This window comes from Echiichthys vipera, assembly GCF_963691815.1.
Source record: "Echiichthys vipera genome assembly, chromosome: 9".
NCBI lineage: Eukaryota > Metazoa > Chordata > Actinopteri > Perciformes > Trachinidae > Echiichthys > Echiichthys vipera.
In genome coordinates this window covers 16,419,663-16,442,389 of record NC_139834.1, presented here as the reverse complement: position 1 = coordinate 16,442,389, position 22,727 = coordinate 16,419,663, and the positions used below count along the sequence as shown (strand labels likewise).

At 42.4% G+C, this 22,727-nt stretch overlaps 1 protein-coding gene across 3 annotated transcripts in view; it reads right to left on the bottom strand.

The window, feature by feature from the left end:
• Positions 1-21,845, bottom strand: part of nav1a (neuron navigator 1a) — a gene marked incomplete at its 5' end in the record, with an annotated part of 68,874 nt that extends 47,029 nt beyond the window's left edge. For all 3 annotated transcript variants that reach the window (XM_083920304.1, XM_083920305.1, XM_083920306.1), the window contains 3 exons: positions 4,147-4,488; positions 6,162-6,264; positions 21,038-21,845. In XM_083920304.1, coding sequence (XP_083776430.1) covers positions 4,147-4,488; positions 6,162-6,264; positions 21,038-21,845 — 1,253 coding nt within the window. The remainder of the gene's footprint in view (positions 1-4,146; positions 4,489-6,161; positions 6,265-21,037) is intronic.
• Between the last annotated feature and the right edge of the window lie 882 nt (positions 21,846-22,727).

The window sequence follows — 22,727 nt, the reverse complement described above, 5'->3', positions numbered from 1 at the left end:
AGTGTAACCATGGAGACGTGTGCGTTTACTAATGGGAGGTCGCTGAGGATGGGAGCTCTTCCATCCAGAAACAAAAGCGTCTGGGCCCAGCAGGGCAGAAAACAAGCCACGCGCTCATCCAGTCGTCTGCACGTGTGTGTGCATGTTCAGGCCATTATCCCCACTTGAACAATAACAATGGCAATCAATAAAGACTCAAGCCCAGATGAGGCTCAGACACATATTGCATGTCGACTTTATAGCCTGACAGGTTTGACATAGAATGACACACACATACACACATTTAGAGTCATTACTCTCCCTTTCTGAGCACCATATTTTTGCCTGTGAGTATTTACAAATAACTACCCAGTGTACTTTCACACACAGCAGTCAGCTACAAAAGACTAATAAGTGATGATCTCAAGAGAAACAGGCTAAAGACAAAGCAAAGCATTTACCCCGTTGTGCTTTGTGCTGTTGCCTTTTCTCTAGACAGTGGACTGCTCATTTGGCTCTGTTGTGTAAATGGGATGGGACTATATTGTTTGTGTCAATCACAGGTTGCGATACAGACGAGGTGAGCAGTTGCAGCTCCTACAGGTTACTAATAGAAGTTACAATGACAGTGTGAACAAACCACTACATCTGTGTTAAGAAACAAACGTAAAATAATTTGAAGTTTTCAAACGTAAATGGATAGAGCAATGATGAAATGGATGATGCAATTAACTATTCCTTGAAGAGATATGTATTTCCTTATGCTCTGCTGGAGGATCTTTCGTGGCAGCGCTCTGCTGAAATGTATATCCAAACTCTGGATAAAAACACTTCTCAACAGGATTTTGGATAAAGAAAATAGCTTCCTTAATGAGCAGGCCCACACAACACGCAAAGACGTTCACCTGTAGAAGTATAATTCCAGCTTTACACATCCAGTACATGAGGCAACATTATCATCCCACTGGAGTCCTCTGCGTCTGCCCTAGTATCGTCCGTACTCATGAGAAAAACATCTGGTTCAGTTTTTTTCACCTGCTTTTAGCTAACTGCTGTCAATGAGACTGAACCGCATCATGGGCCGTAAATAGTGCCGTTCAGTCTCACCATAATCATCGGTTTATTGGTTTATATGCTTTCAATTGATGCATTTATCATATGAAAAAAAAACTGATGCATGCTGGTTTAAAACCTCTAAAACTGTCACAGTTTCCAAAGTGTACATCCACGACCTAGACTGGACACATCATTAATGTTTACACGCTCAGGGGAATGACCTCCTCATCGTCACCCTTCCTGCTGTTTCCCGGTAAGAATGTTGTGCGTGAGTGAGAGTGTGGGGGGATACTGGGAAGGGTCTGCTTCCAGATGTAAGTGGTACTCATCAGACAAAAAGAGGCCCCAGCCAGAAAAGCACAGGAAACGGATAACTGACATAAAGGGTCCTGACTCAGTGTGTGTATTTGAGTAAAGGGTCTGTGTGTCAGACACAGGTCACGGTATATCCACGGTAAACTTCGTATAGGAATGTGAGTCATGCCTATACAGTATAACTCAAATGAGTCACAGTGAGACCCATGATGACTAAAATCTTGCTAACCCAAATATGTTTATGGTCAACCTATAATATTTTAACAGAACAAAGAGATGAGGAGTACATAACCCAAACAAAGAACATGTGTGTACTTGATACATAATTTATGATGGGAAATCCTATGTATTATATATGCTGGGATGAGATATGGTAATGTAGTGTGACCTCTGTATGACAGGGGAAGTGCCTTTATGTATAATGGATGAGTATGTGTAATAAATTATGAGATAAGGGAGAGTAATCCAACATGGGGCTACTTGAAGTTGACTGGGTGGAGAACAGCAAAGAAAGAGGAAACAGCAGCACAAGCCTACCCTCTAGTGGCGAAGACATATTAGTTTGAAGCGGCAGCAGACTATGGAGCGGCCTATGGACTCGAAATGATCTGATTCAATGAATGCCAACATGAAAAGATGATTACAATTACTCGATTTACAGGAAATGAATTTTGATAACAGATAGTAGTTTGACAATTTTCACCAAATGCCAAACATTCCCTGGTTCTCAAAATTAATTTCCTGTAAATCAAATAATTTTAATTGCTGCCTTTTTATGATTTCTTTCTTCTTCCTTTTTTTAAATATCATTTTAAATTGGAGGTCTTTGGGTGTTGTTGGACACAACAAACAACATCTACAGTCTGTGAATATTATTAAGCCCTGTTGATAAAACATTTACTTTAATATCTTGCTTTATTGACATTGGAAAACCCGGAAAACGCTGACCAATCAGAGCAGACTGGACTTTTCGTGAGGGGGGCTTAAAGAGCCAGGCGCTAAAGTGGAGATTTTAGACAGATTCCATTACAGGTATATTCAGATAGACAGTATGAGAAAAATAATGAGTTTTTGAACATTAAAGCATGTAAATATGTTCCAGTAAAAACCCAAAATACAATCATGAACGGGAAATCTGCATTATATGTCCCCTTTAAGCAGAAAGAAATCAAAAGGAGTGCATTTTCCTATTTGTCTTTGTCTGCAAGCTCATGCTGTTTGTCTGTCTGTCTATCATCTCTCTTTCTCAATCTTTTTCCTTTGGCCTGCCAACAAATGTTGCTTTTTGTTTTGCCTCCTAACACAAAGCACAATATAAACCTGTATAACCACTAAGTGGAGGCCATGACCAGAGACACAATAATGCTACAGGGACCTGAACTGTGTTGCAAATGATTTCCTAGTGACTGGGGGTGCATTTTTGTGGTTACCATGGAGATGTCAAGCTGTGGCCAGCAGAGGAATTTTGTAAGTTTGGTTGGATGAGCTTTGCAGCTTTACAACACATACACGCACACGCACACGCACACACACACACACACACACACACACACACACACACACACACACACACACACACACACACACACACACACACACACACATATGCACGCGCACTCACATGCACTCACACTGCCAGAATCCTAGTTTACAATGAGATAATGTGTTTTTCCCGTCTGTGCTTAGAGTTGGTCAGTGAAACATGATGCTGTGTGTGCAACTGAGTTACATTGTTGTGTCATACCTCCTCATGCAAGTTTTCCAAAACCAAGCAAGTACAGGGAACACAACTCCAATAGACCCACTAAACTTACATTCCCCCTATTTGTGTTTTAACGTGACACTTAACTTATTAACGTAATTCTTCTTGTTTTGGACCTGTCACTATGATTCAGTTGTCAAAGAAAAACAATGTTCAATATACCCAGTCAGTAACACCCAAAGACATTCACATTGGATTGGGGAATTCCTTTATAGTCCACTTTTAATAGCAGATAACAAATGAAGGCTGGAGACCCTTTTCCTGTAAACTGCTCAGTGTTTGCTACTACAGCTTCATTGGGACAACCAGCTGTGCGAACTTAACGGACATGTGTGTTTGTGTAATGTCAGAAACAATACCTTGAAAGATGTTCCACTTATAGGAGAAAGTAAGGTGTCAAAGACATACAGCACCTGGTTAAAAACCACAACACAACATACATGCCGATGAACATTTCTAATAAACTAAGACTGAACATGTTGTTTTCCGATGTGATCTCAACATTAAATCTTTTGATTCAAGGAATCCATTTCTAGTTTAAAACAAAACTCATTCTGACAATGACAGCTCTAAGTGATCCCACACTGGCTTGGTAGAGTTACCCATTTTCCAAAGACACCTGCATTTTAGCTCTGCCACGGGGCTCTGGTGACTCGACGACTCTGACATCATTCCCGGACGCTACCAGGGGGCTGTTTTCAAACTATGGTAGAGCCAGCTGCACCAGAGGGCTACAGCTGCCAGTGTCAAGCCAGGCACTATGAGGGGTGCTTGTGATGCATCACGGAGTGGCTGATGGAGCATTTGTTGCTCTGGTAAACCACTAACTACAGGCCTGACTGCAGCTGTGAGGTTGTAACAGTTGGCAGGTGGCGGGATTCACCTCATCAGCAATGCTAAGATCATTAATGAGACACAAGTGTCCTGGTTCCTGCAGGCTGCAGCCTCATGAGGCCATAACATATTTTTTTACACTGCCCAGTTTAATGATAGGCATAAAAACACTTTCAAATAAAAAAAAGAACACAACTTACCCATTCCCAAGATCATCAATATCATCATCATCATCATCATCATCTTCATCATCATCCTGGTTTGGGCTCTTTCCGCAGAGGTTGCTGTTGCTGAGGTAATCTCCCTTCAGGAGGGATGGATCTGAGTCGTCCAGTGCTTCGATGAGTTGGATACGAGCAGTGTGGCTGATTCGGAGGGGAACGTCTAACTGGGTGTTACCTGTGGAGGGAGCTTCACCCGCTTGCAGACGAGGGCTGGCTTGACCCTGGCGCCACGACAACGGTGAGGAGCGATTTGATAAACTGGAAATTGAGAATGCAGCAGCTTCATCGCTGTCGTAGCACATGGTCCCCTCCACACAACTATAGAATGAAGAAGAAGATAAGTTTTAGGGCTTCTTAAGAAATATTCACAGCAATCTGCTCCACTAAAAGGTTGAAAAGGTCATGCACAGTTTTAGCAGACGAAGCAAGAAGCGAATGTCTCTCATTTCCTCTTTTTTTTCTCAGAAGAGCTTAGGATGTGCTTCCCCCGTCCATCATCTTTCCTCATGTCCACACCATGCATTCTCTAAGATGGACCTCAGTGTACAGTATAATTCAATTCAATTCAATTCAATTTTATTTATAGTGCCAAATCATAACAAAAGTTATCTCAGGGCACTTTACAGACTAGGTATAGACCACGCTCTATGACTTATTTATGATTTACATAGACCCTACAATTCCCCCATAGATTGAAGAGGGGATTAGTTGGTATCCAGGTGTATGTGTGTACAGTGTGCCTTTGAATATTTGTACATGCATAAGAAATATGTATTCTCCTGTCAGCACAAATGCAATAAAGTTCCTCTGTGCCATGCCAACACTGTTACTTTATGCGCATATTCGTGTGAGACAAATACCAGCATCACTAACATCACAATGTCATCTTGCTTCAGGAGCACAACACATCACTGCCTAGTGGGAGAATGATGAGTATTAGCATATTTAAAGTTACTGGCTTTGTGACGGTATGTGCATTTGCCTGCTACATTAAAATTAATCTTGTCTGCAGGATACAGAATCATCTCCACAAAAACCATCAATGGAGACATTTTCAAATGAAATGCTTAACCACTAACACAAAACAGGCAGGAAAGACGTGGAGAGAGGATGAGCGAGAGAGGATGCTACCCGTCTCGTTCGAATTGATTTCCACAGACTTTTTGCTTGTTACGCGTACAGTATATATCAGGGAAAGTATGTGTAGACAAAACAGCCCGCTTGCTCGCCAATCCATTTGTTTAATTCATGCATATCTCACACTCTAAACACTAATTTTTCACAGGAAATATGACATCTTGTTTGCACAGGAAACTTCCACCGGCAGTCTGTAGGCCTCAAAGCAGAATATGTCTTCGGGGACAGCGGGAAGTGATTCAAGGTTGTTACAGTACAATAAAAGAATGGCAAAGGAAACGTATTCCAGCAGGGAACCATCTGCTGATTTGCTCTTCATGTAGTGAGCTCCCACTGAGGGACAGAGAGAGGATGGCAGGAGACGCACGGACAGGCAGAAAGAGGGGAAGCTCTCAAGGACAAAACTTGAAGACACACCGAATGCAATTAGAACCAGTCAATGAAAGACAGGAAGCAGAGGGAGGGTAGAGAATGACACATGAATGCTCACATCCACTTCATCACAGCATTATTGCATGTCTTGTTGTGCGTCTGAATATGAGTCGTGAGTGTGCATTGGCAGGGTCGGCTTTGAAGTCAGCTTTGAGCTAATCCTGCTTCAGTTCCGTATTAACCGACACAGAGGGAGAGCAGAGCAGGCGGAAAATGACAGACTAATGGCTACTGGTCTATCAGGAATACTGATATTGATCTGAGAGCCCACAGGCACAACCACCACACCCCAACACACTGTTAGCAATGTCAATAAGAATCTGCACATCTCAACTGCTATGCTCTTTCACTTGTTTCACTTGTCTTTTTGTTTCTGTGTGTGTGTTTGTGTGTGTGTGTGTGTGTGTGTGTGTGTGTCTGACCTGTGGCTGAGCTGCACCCCTCTCAGGCTGGTCATCGTTTCCTCCAGGTTCTGTCGAAGGTCCAACACATTTTGCACTGTCCTCTTCCTCTGGGACTCCGGATCTGCAGGGATGCAAACACAAATGTATTCACACAATCGCACACACTGACACAAAGGAATATTTTTAGACAAGGAAAACATTGATGATTATGAATTACATCATTAGAGGATGACAAAAACACTGCTTACCTCTTCAAACATTCAACATACATATATATATATATATATATATGTGTGTGTGTGTGTGTGTGTGTGTGTGTGTGTGTGTGTGTGTGTGTGTGTGTGTACAAATGCACACAGAGTTAACAGTAATAAATACACTAGGAAATATTACTAAATATGAGTTAATAAATGATTATCATTGGTGTTTCCTCTATTGGCTATGCTCAAAATGATCCCTGCAAACTATAATCATAACAGTTCAGTCCCCAGATCAGTCCCCCCACCCAATGACTAAAATCTAGGATTACACCTAATCATCTAAACAAAGGCTGAAACCTTCTACAACAGGGCGAAATGTGAAAATGGTGAATCTAAAGAACCTCACAAGCAACAACGTACTAGTGGTTGCATATGTGCAGTTGTTTTTTCAGATGGCAGTGGAGCAAACTAAATTAAATATGATGGCAGTCAGACGGATAAAACCACAGGGCAGACCTTTAAGACCAGGCTGGTTTCACACTCCAATAGTATCCAGCCAGTGCACACTGCACGGCCACATCACCTGCCATCTGGCTGGATCCTTCTTTTCCCTCCTCTCCAACAGCCGTCACAATGCCCTCTCACTGCACTATGCCCCTTTGCCCCTCGCTCTCACAGTAAACCAAAAAGCCTTTCTCACTTAACCCACCAGGGAACACATCTGCATTTGTATCACCCCTTCCTAATATTCTGTAATCTGCTACTGGTCTATGTAGATTCATGCTGGGCCATCTAGCCAGGCTGCTGCTCCACATGTATGTGTGTTTGTACAAATGCCGCCACATGGGGGTTGGAAGATTGGATGCAATATAAGAACCAAAGTGGTTTAACCACTTAGTGATACAGACACCCTGTATTCATGCTCAGGAAACAGAAAATGGTTCAATTTACAGTTTTTACATCAAAACACACCAATCTGAGCATCTGATATGGAGTCCTGTATCTGTTGCTAGTGTCACAAAATCTCCATACCCAGTCAGGGGTCAGACCTAAGACTGAGAACCAGGAAGAATCCACATGTACTCCCTCACATATATTCTCACATAAACAGTAAACTAATCAGGACACCTAAGCCTCATTGCATGACCTTGATCCTTGCTCTCTCTCCTACTCTCTCTGTCCATTTATGTTTTGAAGGGGGGATGGGGATAAAAGAGTTATAGTGGTAAGATATGGGACAGTCTGTTCAACCCTGAGGTTCAGTTCAATAGACCATTTGAACTGGCCAGCTGATTCCCAAAAAGCACAAGAAGAGATATGTGCAATAGCAGATGAGGAGAAAGAGGAGGAGGGGGTTTAGGCAAAAATATAAAAATAAAAAAGTACTTTTACAACCATGACTGTGTTACAAAGTCGTTCTCGTCTAGGGTTGTGCTAAATAGTTTGAAGATTCAATGCTTCATCCATTTCCAAATTCAAAATCAAAATTTGAATGCTGCACAAATGTTTGCATGTCTATTCATTCAGTTTCTCCACAGTTGCAGATAAAGATTAGGCTACACTAATATTATTAGTATTAAACTATTTATAGGATTAGATTTCAGTGGTGGTTGCTTAGGGTTGCTTCTGACTCAATATTTGCACTGCGGTCAGAAAACTGTTTGGTCTCTCGCTTGCCACACACAAAGGGAGGCACGCACCTGTATTAACGCGGTCTAGCAGCAATCTAATGACACCATTAATTATTTCCATATAACCAAATTGAGGATTTTGTATGATTTTATTTCATTTGCAGGGTAATCACATCATAAAACATGACGACAGACATTCTAAGCCTCATTCAAAAACCTTGATAGAAGATTTGAATGTAAATAAAATCGGTACAGCCCTGTTCTCGTCAAACAAATACACTGTATCCACAGGTTATAATTTTCAAGTTTATATACTGCTGATTTGCATATCATGTTTCCACATTCAGAAATTTTAAAATTGCAAGATGGAACTGTTAACAAAGGCTGACAGTAAACACGTCTGTTGTGGTCCATCACTTCAGTCCACCAACAGGGCTGCAACTAACGATTATTTTAATAATCGATTAATATGTTGATTTATCGATTAGTTGTTTGGTCTATAAAATTTCAGAAAAATGTAAAAAATGTTGACACTTCTATGTCCTTATCAGGTTGAACTGTAGTAACTCAGGTGATCTCTTAACCTTTCCTCTAGTGCCATTACCGGCTCAAAATTTTGATTTGTCCAGATGTTGTTGTTTGTTCATAAAAAAATACCTGCAAAAATAATGACATTCACATCAGCCTCAGCTGTAATTTGTGTTTTGTGCTCATCAGCAAATGTTATCCCGTTAACAAGCTAAACTTAAATGGTGAACATTATAAATAGAAAACATCACAATGTATGCATTGTATTGCATTGCCATTGTCAGAATCAGAATCAGAAAACCTTTAATGTCCCGCAGACAGGGAAATTCTTTTGTCACAGCAGCAACAGAGTATGACAAAATAAGATAAAAAATGGCAAAAAATAAGCAATAAAGTTAAATTTAAAAAGGGAAGAAATAGAAAGACATATATACATATTCACATGATATAGTGCAGTTGTTCTTGTTTTGTTTGTTTGTTTGTTTTTGTAATAATATAATATGGAGTGAATAAATATGATATGAATATGAATAAATATATATATATATTGTGAAGGGGTTAGCATGCTGGCATTAGCATTAAGCTCAATGCTCAGCAGTGCCTAAATACAGCGTCACAGAGATGCTAGCATGGCTGTAGACTCTTTGTCTTGTTGAATATTCAAAACAAGTTACCTTTTCATATACTGAGCCATTTGAACATCATGTTCTGAAGAAATCTACTAACACATATGACCCTGACAACACTCAACCCTCCTCCCTCCCTCACAGTCCAGCTGGCTAGTGAGGAGGTGAAGGCGGAGAGACCTTTCTAATGAGTGAGGAGGGCAAATCATGAGCTGCCAGAGGTGTCAGTCTCAACAACAGCTGCAGACTAAACAACACTGCACTCACATACACACATGCATATGCACGGTGGGTCTATCACATGCACATACACACACACCAACACATTAAGAAACAACTCTGACACCAGACCTGATTTACAAGGCTGGATTGATTTCTCCTAAAGAGAATGGCCACATAGACAATTGATTAGGCAGCCCTGGGGACCGGCAGCTCAGTGGAGAGTTGATGAACTCATTGTGATCCAACCTTCTGCCGCTCAAACGCAGACACACACATTCACACACAGTGCGAATGTTTTGTAACAAAAAATATATATAAATAGAACTACTTTGTTCTGCTGGTGGTGCTCACATGAAAGGTATCGATGCACAGTATGGAAATTCAAGCTATAAGTCACATTTCAGCTTTAAAATGTTCGATTTTTGTAATCTGTTCATACAATGGTTTAGTGGGAACAAAGAACCCCTTACAAATGCAAACACAGACAAAGTCAGACACACACTCAGCCACACGCACACATGCAGAGGCTTTAATTGGGCGATTTTAATTACCCTAAACGTGAGCTTTGTTTAACATTGGCGTCAAATTGATTAGATACGGTCTGCATGATTGTGCATGTGCCTGAGTGTGTATATATGTGTGTGCGCGTCTGTAAAATACTTCCTGTCCTGCCTCTACCCCGGCCCCGCTGGTCCCAGCTGGCATGGGGAGGGGGTGTGGTGGTGCTGATGGGGGAATTAGGGATGCAAATATCCCTGTCAGCCTACGCAGCTCCCCAGGGGTGCAGATGAATTATACTGATCTGGTTTAAAGTGTGTGTGTAGAAGTGCCTGTGTGCATGTTTATGTGTTGGGATGGGTGCGCTCCACCTGCCTCGTCTCTATACACTTGTGAACACACACTCCAGCTCTGAAGAGACTGTGCAACTAGCTAGAGAGCCTTTTATAATGACCCACTCAGACTCTTGAAAGGAGAGTCAGCAAGTTAGAGCGAGAGTGTTTTTGTAAGTTCACACATGTACTGCATATGCAGGACAACCTCTGCATCTTAATGAGAGTCTGCTCTCATACTAAATAAAGAGACAAATAGACTTCAAAGAAGGGAAAAAGAAATAGAAAGTTGGAAGTGTAAAGGATGAAAGAAAGAAGGTATTTTATTTTGGCATATTCTGCCTACGTCACAACATAAGTGCAGATGGCAAGAAAAGATAAATGTACAATGGCAATAAAGAGAAGCTTATAGATAATTTCTGGCTTTAGAATTAGCAGAAATGTTAAGGAGCTTGTTTTTGAATCCTCAAGACAACAAAACTTAGGCAGATGTTCACATGGTGCACAAGTCAAATTGCAGGACATGTATAAATCTAGAAATGCTTTAAATATTACTCAGAATTGTCTCATTTGCATCCCATTAAAGAAAACAACCAAAAATGCATTCGTCTGGCTCTCCATGCTTTCCCACTTCTTTACCCTGCCAGTGGCTGTCAGCCTCAAGCCTGTTTGTTCCTAGTGAAGATGTAAATCTTTTCAAATGCATCACAGATAAATTGTTTTTTTTAAAGGCTAAGTTATCCCCTAAAATATCTGCGAACTGTAGTTTTTAGCAAAACAGAAGTGAATGAGTTTGTTATGGACTTCTTTTAGCTGAGGTTTAATACACATTTAGTACAAGTTGGTATTATCAACAGCAGGACGGTGCATGTTTATCTTGCACATCAGCCAAATTCTAACGTTAACACGAGATCAGACAATCGCGTTCACAAGTCACACCGAAATCCATCTTGTCAGGCTCCAAGTAATGCATTTGTGCTTTGGCCAGTAGTCCGCCGACCAATCAACGTCTTGTGAGGAGCTACAGGCATTGAAAGGGGTGACGACAACTCTAGAGGGAACTGCTCATTCAAAACAACAGTGGCGGCTCCTAAAGAGGTTAGCTTAGGTGCTGCAATAGCATCAGTTTTATCAAAACTGAAGAGTTTTTCTCCATTGAGAGATGAGAACGGCACTGAAGGCTTTTCTCGATGAATATGTTTCTTCCCAATCACCTGCCAGGTATGTTTTGAAAGTGCCTGCCCTTTCACCATCAGTTTGTAATGATGGTTTCTCAGATGGTTGTGTAACAAACGGGGTCAGGTTAGATGTATGCAGGAATGTCTAAAAAAACACTAAAGTGCCCGTGTTAATCCATAATGAAAGAGCATGTCACCTGGGGCAACGAAGTGAGTCATCTATGTGTTTTTAATAGACTTTGGACAACAATGGACATACCCTGGCACAAAGAAATAAGCTATATCAGGCATTTGCTACAAAAGTAATACTTGTTGGAGGGATAAATACATTTGCTGTTTTGCTCTTTTAATGAGATTTGTTGCCAATAAGAAACATATTTAATACTGGAAGCCTTATCTCTTAAAAGTACAGGGAGTAGAAAGAGTATGTTTCATGATGTGGATGTCTGATGGCTACTTTGCTAGCAGAGTGAGAGAATAAGAGAGTGAAACCGCGTCCACTTGGTTTACACTCCTTGGTCACTTGACTCTCCTCTCCATTAGAAAGAAAAAAAAACTCCCCAAAGACACACTAATGGCTCTGTCCTTGCACAAGTAGCCTGCCTGTGTGTGTGTGTGTCTGTGTGTGTCTGTGTCTGTGTGCGTGTGCATGTGCATGTGCATGTGCGTGTGCGTGTGTGTGTGTGTGTGTGTGTGTGTGTGTGTGTGTGTGTGTATGATTATTAAGGACAATATTGAGATCACAATTATTTTACATAATTACTCACTGACATTGGAATCATATTCAACTGTAAATACATGTAAAATTAGATAAATAAATTAAATACATGTAAAATATACAAAAATGTATTATAAAAAATAATGAAGACATTATTTTTCCTCTTTTTCTATTTACTCTAATTAAATATCCTGATGGTGTCACACATCTTGGAAAAAATCAAATAGAAATATAAAGAAAATATTGCAAGAAAAGGAAAATAAAAAAAATAAAAAAATAACACCAAATTAAAATATATTGTAATACTCTGCCAAAACCTACATACAAATTTTTTATCTTGAATATCACATATTATTTATATCAATATCTTGATTATGTTGTTTGCATAATTGTTGAAAGCCAATATTTCAATTGAAAACCAAATTTGATTACTCACCCAGCCCTAGTGTGTGTGCTTGTTCGTGCAGTAACACTGCATTCCTCTTTGACAGTGTGTATTTGTGAGATAACTGTAAATGCGTTTTCATGTAGCTGCCCGCATACAAGTGTGTGTCTTTACTGGCGAGAGGTACAGTTTTGAAGAGTATAAATGTAGGTTAAAGTAATAGCTCCTGTTTCTATTCTTTCCTTCTTTCCCTCCGGACTTAATGTGTCCCTGTCCCATCCATGTGCGCACACATATGTTAGGGCCATCGTGACACTCCTCGGGCTACAGTACCCTTATCACATGAAAGATGTGTGTGGTTGAGCTTCACTGCTGCTTCACCATGAAAGGTCGGTACCTCCTGCAATGTGTATAACGCTTTAAAATAGTCATAGGCTTTCAAAGTCCACAAGAGTCCAAAAGAAGTCCATAAGAATCACACGAACAGAATGATATTTAAACCTTTGTGGTTTTTGTTCGCTCATTTTCAGGTTCATACTTGAATGTTTACATGCTCAAAAATATTTTTCCTATTTACATTTCTCATGTTGTCTCTATGAATATACCTGTAGTCACCCTCGGCCAGAAACACGTCTGCACCGTCATTGCAGCCAGGAAATAGCTGTATGGACTCTGTATAGTGATATCACAACCGTACGGAAGTCCTGACAGCTCGTTTAACATCACAGTTTCTGAATATTGTGTGCATTTCTCTGTGGGTTAAACAGTTTGATACTATCACAGTATTTATATCTGCTTTATATTAAAAAACATGGGAATCTCTCTTTTACAATTTTTTCGAATGGTTATGTGATGACCCAAATATACATTTGTCACAATGTGCATATGAACCTGCTGCTGCTAAAATGGTTCATTATTGTACATGTTTTTTGACATGACCATTTGGTATATAATTCCCAGTCTTTTCTTTTCTTATGTCCTCTGTCTCCACTCAGAGTAGCATCACAGACCTCTGCTGACATCAGACAGTTTGCAAAACAGGAAGCATTACAACATACAGCCATTCCTGCACATCTGGACAAGGCGGACAAACACACGCTAATCCAGCCAAATGTGCATCCACGCACTACTTGCACACACATATGCACAAATACACATGCACCAAAGTTCATCCTCTTCACCGGAATGTCTCAACGCTTGAAGTTCGGATATGGGACATGAATGGTTGATAATCTTGAATCTCTGTACGCTAAATTTGAATAGTTGTTGGTTCACATGAAAAGAGTGCTCACATGATTAGTGTGTGAATGCACAAGTGTGAGAAAGAGAGGATATTGAGAGATAGCCAGTGGTGATTTGAGGCAGCTGACTGTGATGGAATCAATTTAAAATTAGAAACCCTTATGTAAGAGTAGATTCCATAGCAGAGACAGAGAGGATGAGCAACATACTGAGTGCTTTAGAAACATAGACATGTGAAAACACGATATCACTAATAGTTCCAGGATCCTCTGTGCAGCATTTAGCACAAAGTTAAAACTTTCATACTTCTCTCTCTTGCTCTGAACATTGACCAAAACACACACACACACACACACACACACACACACACACACACACACACACACACACACACACACACACACACACACACACACACACACACACACACACACACACACACACACACACACACACACACACACACACACACACACACACACACACACACACACACACACACACACACACACACACACCCACACCCACGCACACGCACACGCGCACACACACACACACACACACACACACACACACACACACACACTTGCCATATCTTCTTAACCACAGCCCTATCGGCTTCGAAGTCAGAGCACTATCGGCTTAGAGGGGAAGATGAAGATGAGGAAGTGAAGTGACTTTAGAGAAGTTTACTGTTCTCAGAAAAAAAGGCCAAGACCTCGTCAAGGTAACAGCAAAAGAACATGTCACCTCTAGCCCTCCTGATTAGGCTACGAAACACAACTAGGACTGAGTGTGTGCATGTATTCCTCTGTGCCACGCTGCACTGGAAGAGATTAAAACTTGTGTGAGGGGCTTTGAGTTTCAAAAGATAAAGAGGGGCACAATCTAAAACACACACCTCACACATAAACACACATGGTATGCAGATGAGGCTGTCAAAAATATTCACCAGGAGGAAAACACAAAACCAGTTTGATCGAGTGTGTTGTTTGTTCAGCAGTATCTCTCGTGTATCCTGCTTAAAACCTTGATATACTACAATCCACATATAAACTGAACCACACACACATTCATGGAGGCACATGGCCACACATTTAAACAAATACAACATAAGCCCAGCAACGAGCCGTGGCAATGATTGGGTGTATTTTTGTTCATGAGAGCTGCTTCCTGTGAAACTGTATTTAACGATGTGCTTAAACCCAGCTGCAGCTCCGTTCTCACATGTCAAACAGACAGTCTGCACTCTGTGTCTGCACTGTCTGCACTGTTAATAGGGTGACGGGTGAGATGGTAGAACTGATGACAGCAAGTAATCTTCGGGCGGCAGTAGCTCAGTCCATAGGTGACTTGGCTGGGAACCGTAGGGTTGCTGGTTCAAGTCCCTGTGTGGACCATGTATGGAGTGTGGACTGTTGGCAGGAGAGGTGCCAGTTCTTCTCCTGGGCACTGCCGAGACGCTGTTGAGCAAGACACTGAACCCCCAAATGCTCAAGGCTGCCAGTCACTGGCAGCCCCCTCGCTCTAACATCTCTCCTTAATTGCATGTATATGTGCGTGTGTGTATTTTGGGCCTGTGTGTGTAACATGATCCCGTTGCGGGATAAATAAAGTAATTCTTCTTCTAACGCCACTGAAAGTGTTACAATACGATGAATATGTTCTCAGTTAATCGATAGCTATATTACATTTGGTCAGAAAAGTATTAAAAAGCTGATTAATTAGCTAATCGTTGCTGACGTGAGTACAATTCAAGAACATCAAAGTATATGTAATCCTATCCTGTGATATTGTTTAATATATTGTATATTTTCTGCTGTTTATAACATATACAGTATAAAAAAACTTGTACCTAGTAAATCAAATACCTGACATTTCAATCATTCATTTTATACAAAACTCCTCTAAATCCAATATTGCCATGAAGCAAAGGTAATAATAAATCTCCACCCAAACTGTATGTTTGTATTATAGCCTTAACATGTATGTTATGTGTGTGCTGCTGTGTCTGTTTATAAAACATCTGCATTTTTTCCCTTTTAACTCTTAACTCACTCAATTTTGTTTTGTGGCTGCAGCATTGCAGCTGGATCGCGCGCAGACTGAGTAAAACTCAGATTCAAGCCTGACAACTTCCATATGTAGTTTTTGAGATCGAATAGGAGCATGAGCAAAAATCCCAGTTCTATGCATCTAGATATGTGCCCTGATGGGATATATAATTGGGTGATTAATTTCTCATTAGAAAATATGGGACCATTAAATAGGTGATGCCACTGACTGCTGATCAACCCTTAAGTATATTTATAGTTTAACAAATAGGATCAGAAGAGGTGTTCCCAGCTAATCTCTCGGTTTGCGTCGGCCTACACCAGTGACACTGCATTAGCGTGGTCACTGATGTAAGCTAACCACAATACTGTCATACGACTCAGTCAGATGTGTGTGTGTGAGACTAGTATTGTTTCCTTACAGCAGCTACGACACACATCAGCAACAAAAGGCATTTTATTTGAGACCTTTCATAGGAGGAAAACACAACAGAAATCGATGTAATATTAAGCAATCCTCATTACAAAGCAGCATACATAACTATTTTTTTGTCTCATTGTATCATAAATTAAATAAACAACTTAATAACTTTTAGTGCTAAGCAGCGTGTGTGTGTGTGTGTGTGTGTGTGTGTGTGTGTGTGTGTGTGTGTGTGTGTGTGTGTGTGTGTTATATAAGAGCTGATGAGACAAAAACACAGAGTATACTAATATGATTTAGGTGGAAGATGTCAGGAAGCAGACAGCACTAATGCAATGGCTCTTGCATTAAGTCCTTAGAGACTGACCACAATGCATGGTAAACACACACACACACACACACACACACACACACACACACACACACACACACACACACACACACACACACACACACACACACACACACACACACACACACACACACACACACACACACACACACACACACACACACACACACACACACACACACACACACACACACACACACACACACAAAATGGAGGGAAAAAATGCACAGTCATACATGCATCAACATAAGTGCAATAACTCTTCCCGTCAATGAATACTCTTGGTGACAAAATCTCTGCCACATTATAAAGATGTCCTCTGTCCTCCTTCTGAAACACATGTACCAGAAATATCCTCGCTGCTGTCTGACTGGTGACAGAACACTGCTACCCGTCAACTCACATCAGAGTTGAAAGAGAGGAAGAGAGGGGGAGAGAGAATCGGAGGGATGCTTTATTCCTCACTTTCCTTGGGCGTTTGCATTTATTCAGCTTGTCACCACCTCCTCGACTTGGGATGACGACTGTGCTGAATCCCTCAGTCAGTGAAGCCCAGGGTGGAACCAGCTACTCTGGCCTCACCCGCATCACATTAGAGACTCAGCACTGCTATCACAATGGAGGGACTGAGTATGAAAAATACCCTGTGAAGGATGAATACAGGGTACAAACAGGAGAGGATATCAATGACTGAATATGGCACACATTGAATGTGTGTGTGTGTGTGTGTGTGTGTGTGTGTGTGTGTGTGTGTGTGTGTGTGTGTGTGTGTGTGTGTGTGTGAGCTTTGGACATTTAAAGCTGCAGCTGCTTTATTGTTATTTCCTGCAGCACTGTTAAGTTCTCTGTGTGTGTGTGTGTGTGTGTGTGTGTGTGTGTGTGTGTGTGTGTGTGTGTGTGTCTGTGTGTGTGTGTGTGTGTGTGTGTGTGTGTGTGTGTGTGTGTGTGTGTGTGTGTGTGTGTGTGTGTGTGTGTTTTCCTTTGTATGTCTTCTTTTTTAGGATTTGTCGATTTCTCTGTAGGGTTTATTGTTCCGCAGACAGCTGACAAGGATGCATCATCTCCCACGAGTAGCCATCAACCACACAAACATGCCCACACACACTAAAACAACAAGCACAAGACTACTCTTATGAGCATTCATGTGTCAATGAATGTTATTTACTTCTCTTCTGCTGAGCCAATCAAGTGACACTCTACAGACAGCTCAGACAACAGCAAACCCACACAAGATCCCCAATCTTCCTTTATTAAATAAAAAATGCCCCCAAACACCTAAATCTCCATCGAAGCAGATGTCCTTTGGGCTTTAATCTGTAATTCATTTTAGTCTTGATAGCTGGCCTTTTCCAGGGTGATAGATCTGTGATTAGTGGAATGGAGGCTGAATCTTCTCATTATCTTTATGCGGGGCTTAATCTGGATGCTTGCTGGTGTCTTTAGACCAGATCCTCTCTAAACAGAGTCTACCCCATGCTGGGAAAGGCCACTGCTTTAGGGAGCTTACCCACTCGCATACAACTCATTACGGGTGCTGGACGGGACTGGGAGGTGTTATTAGTGGCACACATCTTAGGTTCAGTGCCTTAGATTACCCTGGCAGTTTACGCTTTACAAGGTGCCATTCAGGTCAGCTCATTTTATAGGCAGAGTTCCCTATACGTCTATGTCTAACCTTGATGCTAATACCGTTAACAAAATATCTTGTAAAACATGCTGCATTTGGGAGCATTACTGCTGCCCGTGGACGCACAAGTCAAGTCATTATCTAAATCCAATTAATGAAAAGCTCTTCATCTCTCAGTGGTAAAACATGTGTGTCCGATTAAGAAAAAACAGATTATAGTGAAACTAATCCCAAATCACCTCTCAAGATAAACATATAGGCCTAACCATGAATTATCCTGGATTCTTTAGTATATATACTTTGTGTGCGTGTGTGTATGTGTATGTGTATGTGTATGTGTATGTGTGTGTGTGTGTGTGTGTGTGTGTGTGTGTGTGTGTGTGTGTGTGTGTGTGTGTGTGTGTGTGTGTGTGTGTGTGTGTGTGTGACACAGGCCCAGATTTTACTCCCTGTAGCTAACACGTAGCTTCCATAAGAACAAGCTATGACCGAGTTATGGTTGACTTTTCCTGATATACTGTACAAGGACACGTCACTTTCATGTGTGAAGGAAGCAGACACTGAGAAGATGGGGCTGTACATGCAGAGGTGGGGGGAGTGGATCACTAGGAATGATCCATTGAACATCCATAATCTATCTTCCTATGCCAGACCACATGGAGCAGAAACCAATTAGCTTTGTGTCCCATCGGAAATGGAGAAGAAGATACGATAAAAAGATGAGCCCACAGCTGCAAGCTACAGGGCAAGTTACAATTAACCTCCCCCTGAACACGCACACACATGTGCACACACACACACACACACACACACACACACACACACACACACACACACACACACACACACACACACACACACACACACACACACACACACACACACACACACACACACACACACACACACACACACACACACACACACACACACACACACACACACACAAACAAACAACTACACAACCAAGTATCAGTGTACTCACACTACTATCCCACACACCTGCTGTCGTTTCACTGTAATGACCCAAAGCACACTTGGATGCCAGGTAGAAATTTAGGTCATTGGCTATTAACATTCATTTCTCTCTCTCTTTCTCTCTTTCCACCTCTCATTAATCTCTCTCTGTGATTGTCATTTCCCTGTTACTTTTCTCTTTTCTCCCATAAATCTCTAATTGTACCTTGTACTGATTTTCTGTTTGTTTGTTTCCATACCCATCTCCCTCCTCCCTACCTGTACTGTAGGTGTGGCTAGCAACATTATAACAAGGATTGGAACAAGGTCAAACACACACACACACACACACACACACACACACACACACACACACACACACACACAAACACACAAGGTGCAAGGTCAAGCAAGCTGTGACTTGGGGCTGTGCTGCAAGAGGCTGGTGAAAAGAAAGGAAATGAGAAGAGAGGATGAAGACAGAGAGATGTTTGATGACGGATGGAAAATTATTTCCTAGCATCAAGCCAGATATAATGACCCGCCCTCGAACACTATTCTCTCCCCAACTCCCTCACTCTCTGATGCATCTGCCCCTGCCAAAAGGGAGGGATGTAAAAGACAACAGATAGAGAAAAACACAGACACAGTGTGAATAATGGATGTTAGGTGCAGATTTAGACTCTGGTTTGACCTGTTAGTCACCAACTCAGTCATCATTCTCGTAATACACCCTCGATTAGCTAAAACTTTGGATGTACTATGTGTCCCGGTACATTCGTCCCTGATGTGTGTATCCATGGGGTGTGTGTGTGCATATGTTTGTGAATGGCAGCACGCTAACTACCTGTCCTTGCCACAACCCCTCAGATTCTCTCCCTCATCCCACACGTTGCCCCCGGTAACAGGAGGAGGGGGGGGGGGGGGGTGGATAGTGTGGATAGTGACCATCTGTCAGTGGCCCAGAGATCAATGGAACTGGAGGGGAGTTGGGAGGGAGGGGGGTAAGGGAGTGGTGTGCAAGGCTAAATATGTGGCCCACTGTGACCGGAGACTGACTCAATATGCGGCCGTTTTATTTACCGACTGAAAACGTACACCCCACTAGTCCCACTCACACGGCCTTTATTAACGAATGGCTGATTTCGACGTGAGCCAGGAGATGCTGAGGCTGTGTCATCGACATGAAAACATGCAGATTAGACTGTTAACTACTGCACAGATAGTGGCGGAAATGCATGGGTTGCTTTCAGTTTTGAAATATGCTCCCGTGCCAACAGGGTTGTAGAGTTAGAGACAGAAAAAACAGTGAGGTAGAGAAATAATGAGAGAAAAATGAGGAAGGCATTTGAGAGGATAATATACAGTATATCTAGCTCACTGTGGCAGTGGGTCGAATGAGACTAGGACAAAACACTCCAGTGCAAGCTAATGAATCAACAACAAAACAATGTCAGCCTCTAGAACTGCCTACCTCAGCTGCTCCATGTGAACACACAGAGCTAGTATATGTCGACGTAAACATCCACACAGATACATACAGCATAAATCAATTTTACACACATTTTACTGCTACAGTGATGTAAACATGGGGATTTTCACCACCTACGTGTACATAGTGAGGGCTCTCATCATCGTATAGTGAAAAGCACTGAGAAAAATACACTGACATTATGTTCTGCTGCAATAGAGACTGAACTCATTTAAAATTCAGAGAGACGAGGAGTGGAGAGGAGAGGAGAGGAGAGGAAAAGAGAGGAGAGGAAAAGAGAGGAGAGGAGAGGGATGTATATCTTACTTGATGTCCACTGAATCAATAAGTAACTGTTGTTAACTTGTTTACATAATTAAACTCTGCCCTAAGTAGTGTCATGCTTGAATCTGTGTGTGTTTCCATGCAAAGTAGCGATAGAACTGACTCACCAAGCATTTGGCTGAAGAGTAGCTGCTCCAGGTCTCCCAGAACTGTCACCACTAACTCTGGGTCCACCTTCAGAAAGCTCTTATCATCCTCTCCCTCTATCCCCTTCCTCTCTTTTTTCTCCTCTGTTGCTGCAGATCTCCCCTTCTCCCCTAGTTTTTTGCCATTAGTCCCAGTATTCCCAGTTCCATTGGAGTTGGCCTTACATGGGTGGTCTGCAGGGTCTGTGTCTACTCTCTGGCCTGCCTCAGAGGCCTTGCTGATGGGCTTGACCTCAGCATAAGGTCCCCGTGGTTTACCGGGGGCAGGTATCCGACTTCGCTTGCTCTCATTGGAAGTCACAGATGGGGAGCAGAAAGGTTTGGGCTTCCCCTGGAAAAGAGACTGTTCTGATTTTGAAAGGGTCCGTGAAAGTGGTGGTTTCCCACCCCCAGCCTGACCTGACTTAGTCAGGCCCGGCTTGTTGGTGCCAGTGCCAGGCCGGCTTGTGTCATCATTCCAACGGGGAGATTGGTACAGGTGGAGCTTCTTCTCAGCATCAGTGAGCACACACAAGTTGTTAAGTGATCGCTGCTTGCGAAGACCGGACGGATTGGGTATGGGGATAGATCCAGAGGAGGGCCGGTAGACCTTGAGCTCTGACCCAGAGGGACGTGAAGGTCCCTGGGGCAGAGTGGAGGGCTTGGCCGGGGGCTTCCTGGAAGCCATGGCCTGGGCTGAGGTTTCCTGGCTGGAGACAGCAGCAGACCTCAGGTCCAGCTCTCTGGGCTTGGCCGTCATGCTAATGCTAGCCACATTAGCCTCCAGCATCCCTCCTGCAGAGAGCCAAGCAACAGCATCAGTGACACGCTCTGAGATACACACAAGCAGACGGAAATAAATGGAGGGAGAAATAACAGGAGAAAAAAAGGTGTAAAAACTCAAAGACTGTCTTGTTTGCCCTCCCTCTATGCCAGTGGGTCTAGACTCCCCGTCGTGTGAGCCTGTGGGTTCACCCCTCTGTTGAAAATGATGAGTGGGTTAGTAGAGTGGCACTAGCACTACCCTTACTCACTACTGGTAATCCATGGATCTGCAGATCTGTGTCCAGTGCCTAAATCCACTTCCCCAAAACGTGTCTGCGGCTCCCCCTGCCACAATTGTACTGCTAAAATAAAACACAGCACCGACCAGCCTCTTTCTCTCTCTCTCTCTCGCGATCTGTATTCCCTCCTGCTTGCCAGGCGCGCAGCAGCCGACTGACAGGAGAAAGAGTCGCAGCAGCAGCAACATCCCCCCTCCCCTTTCTCTCCTCCCTCCACCTCTCCCTGACTCGCTGGTTTGCTCACTCTACCCCTGCTGGCTCATTCACCCTCCCTCTCTTTCTTACTCCTCTCCCCTTCCCTCCTTCTCTCTTGTTGTCTCTCTCCTCCCACTGGCTGATTCATCCGCCAATCCTCTCTCTCTCTCTCTCTCTCTCTCTGTCTCTCTCTCTCTCTCTCTCCCTCTCTCTCTCTCTCTCTTTCACACACACACACACACACAAACATGCACCACAGATGTTGTGTTATGCTGAGTACCAGTGAAAGAGAGCAACCAAGCAAGAAAAAAAGATATAAAGAAAGAAGGAATGAAGACAAAAAATAAATATTTATATTGAGCTTAGCTGGGTGTGACTTAAATGAGCATCTAGAATAAACACACACACACACA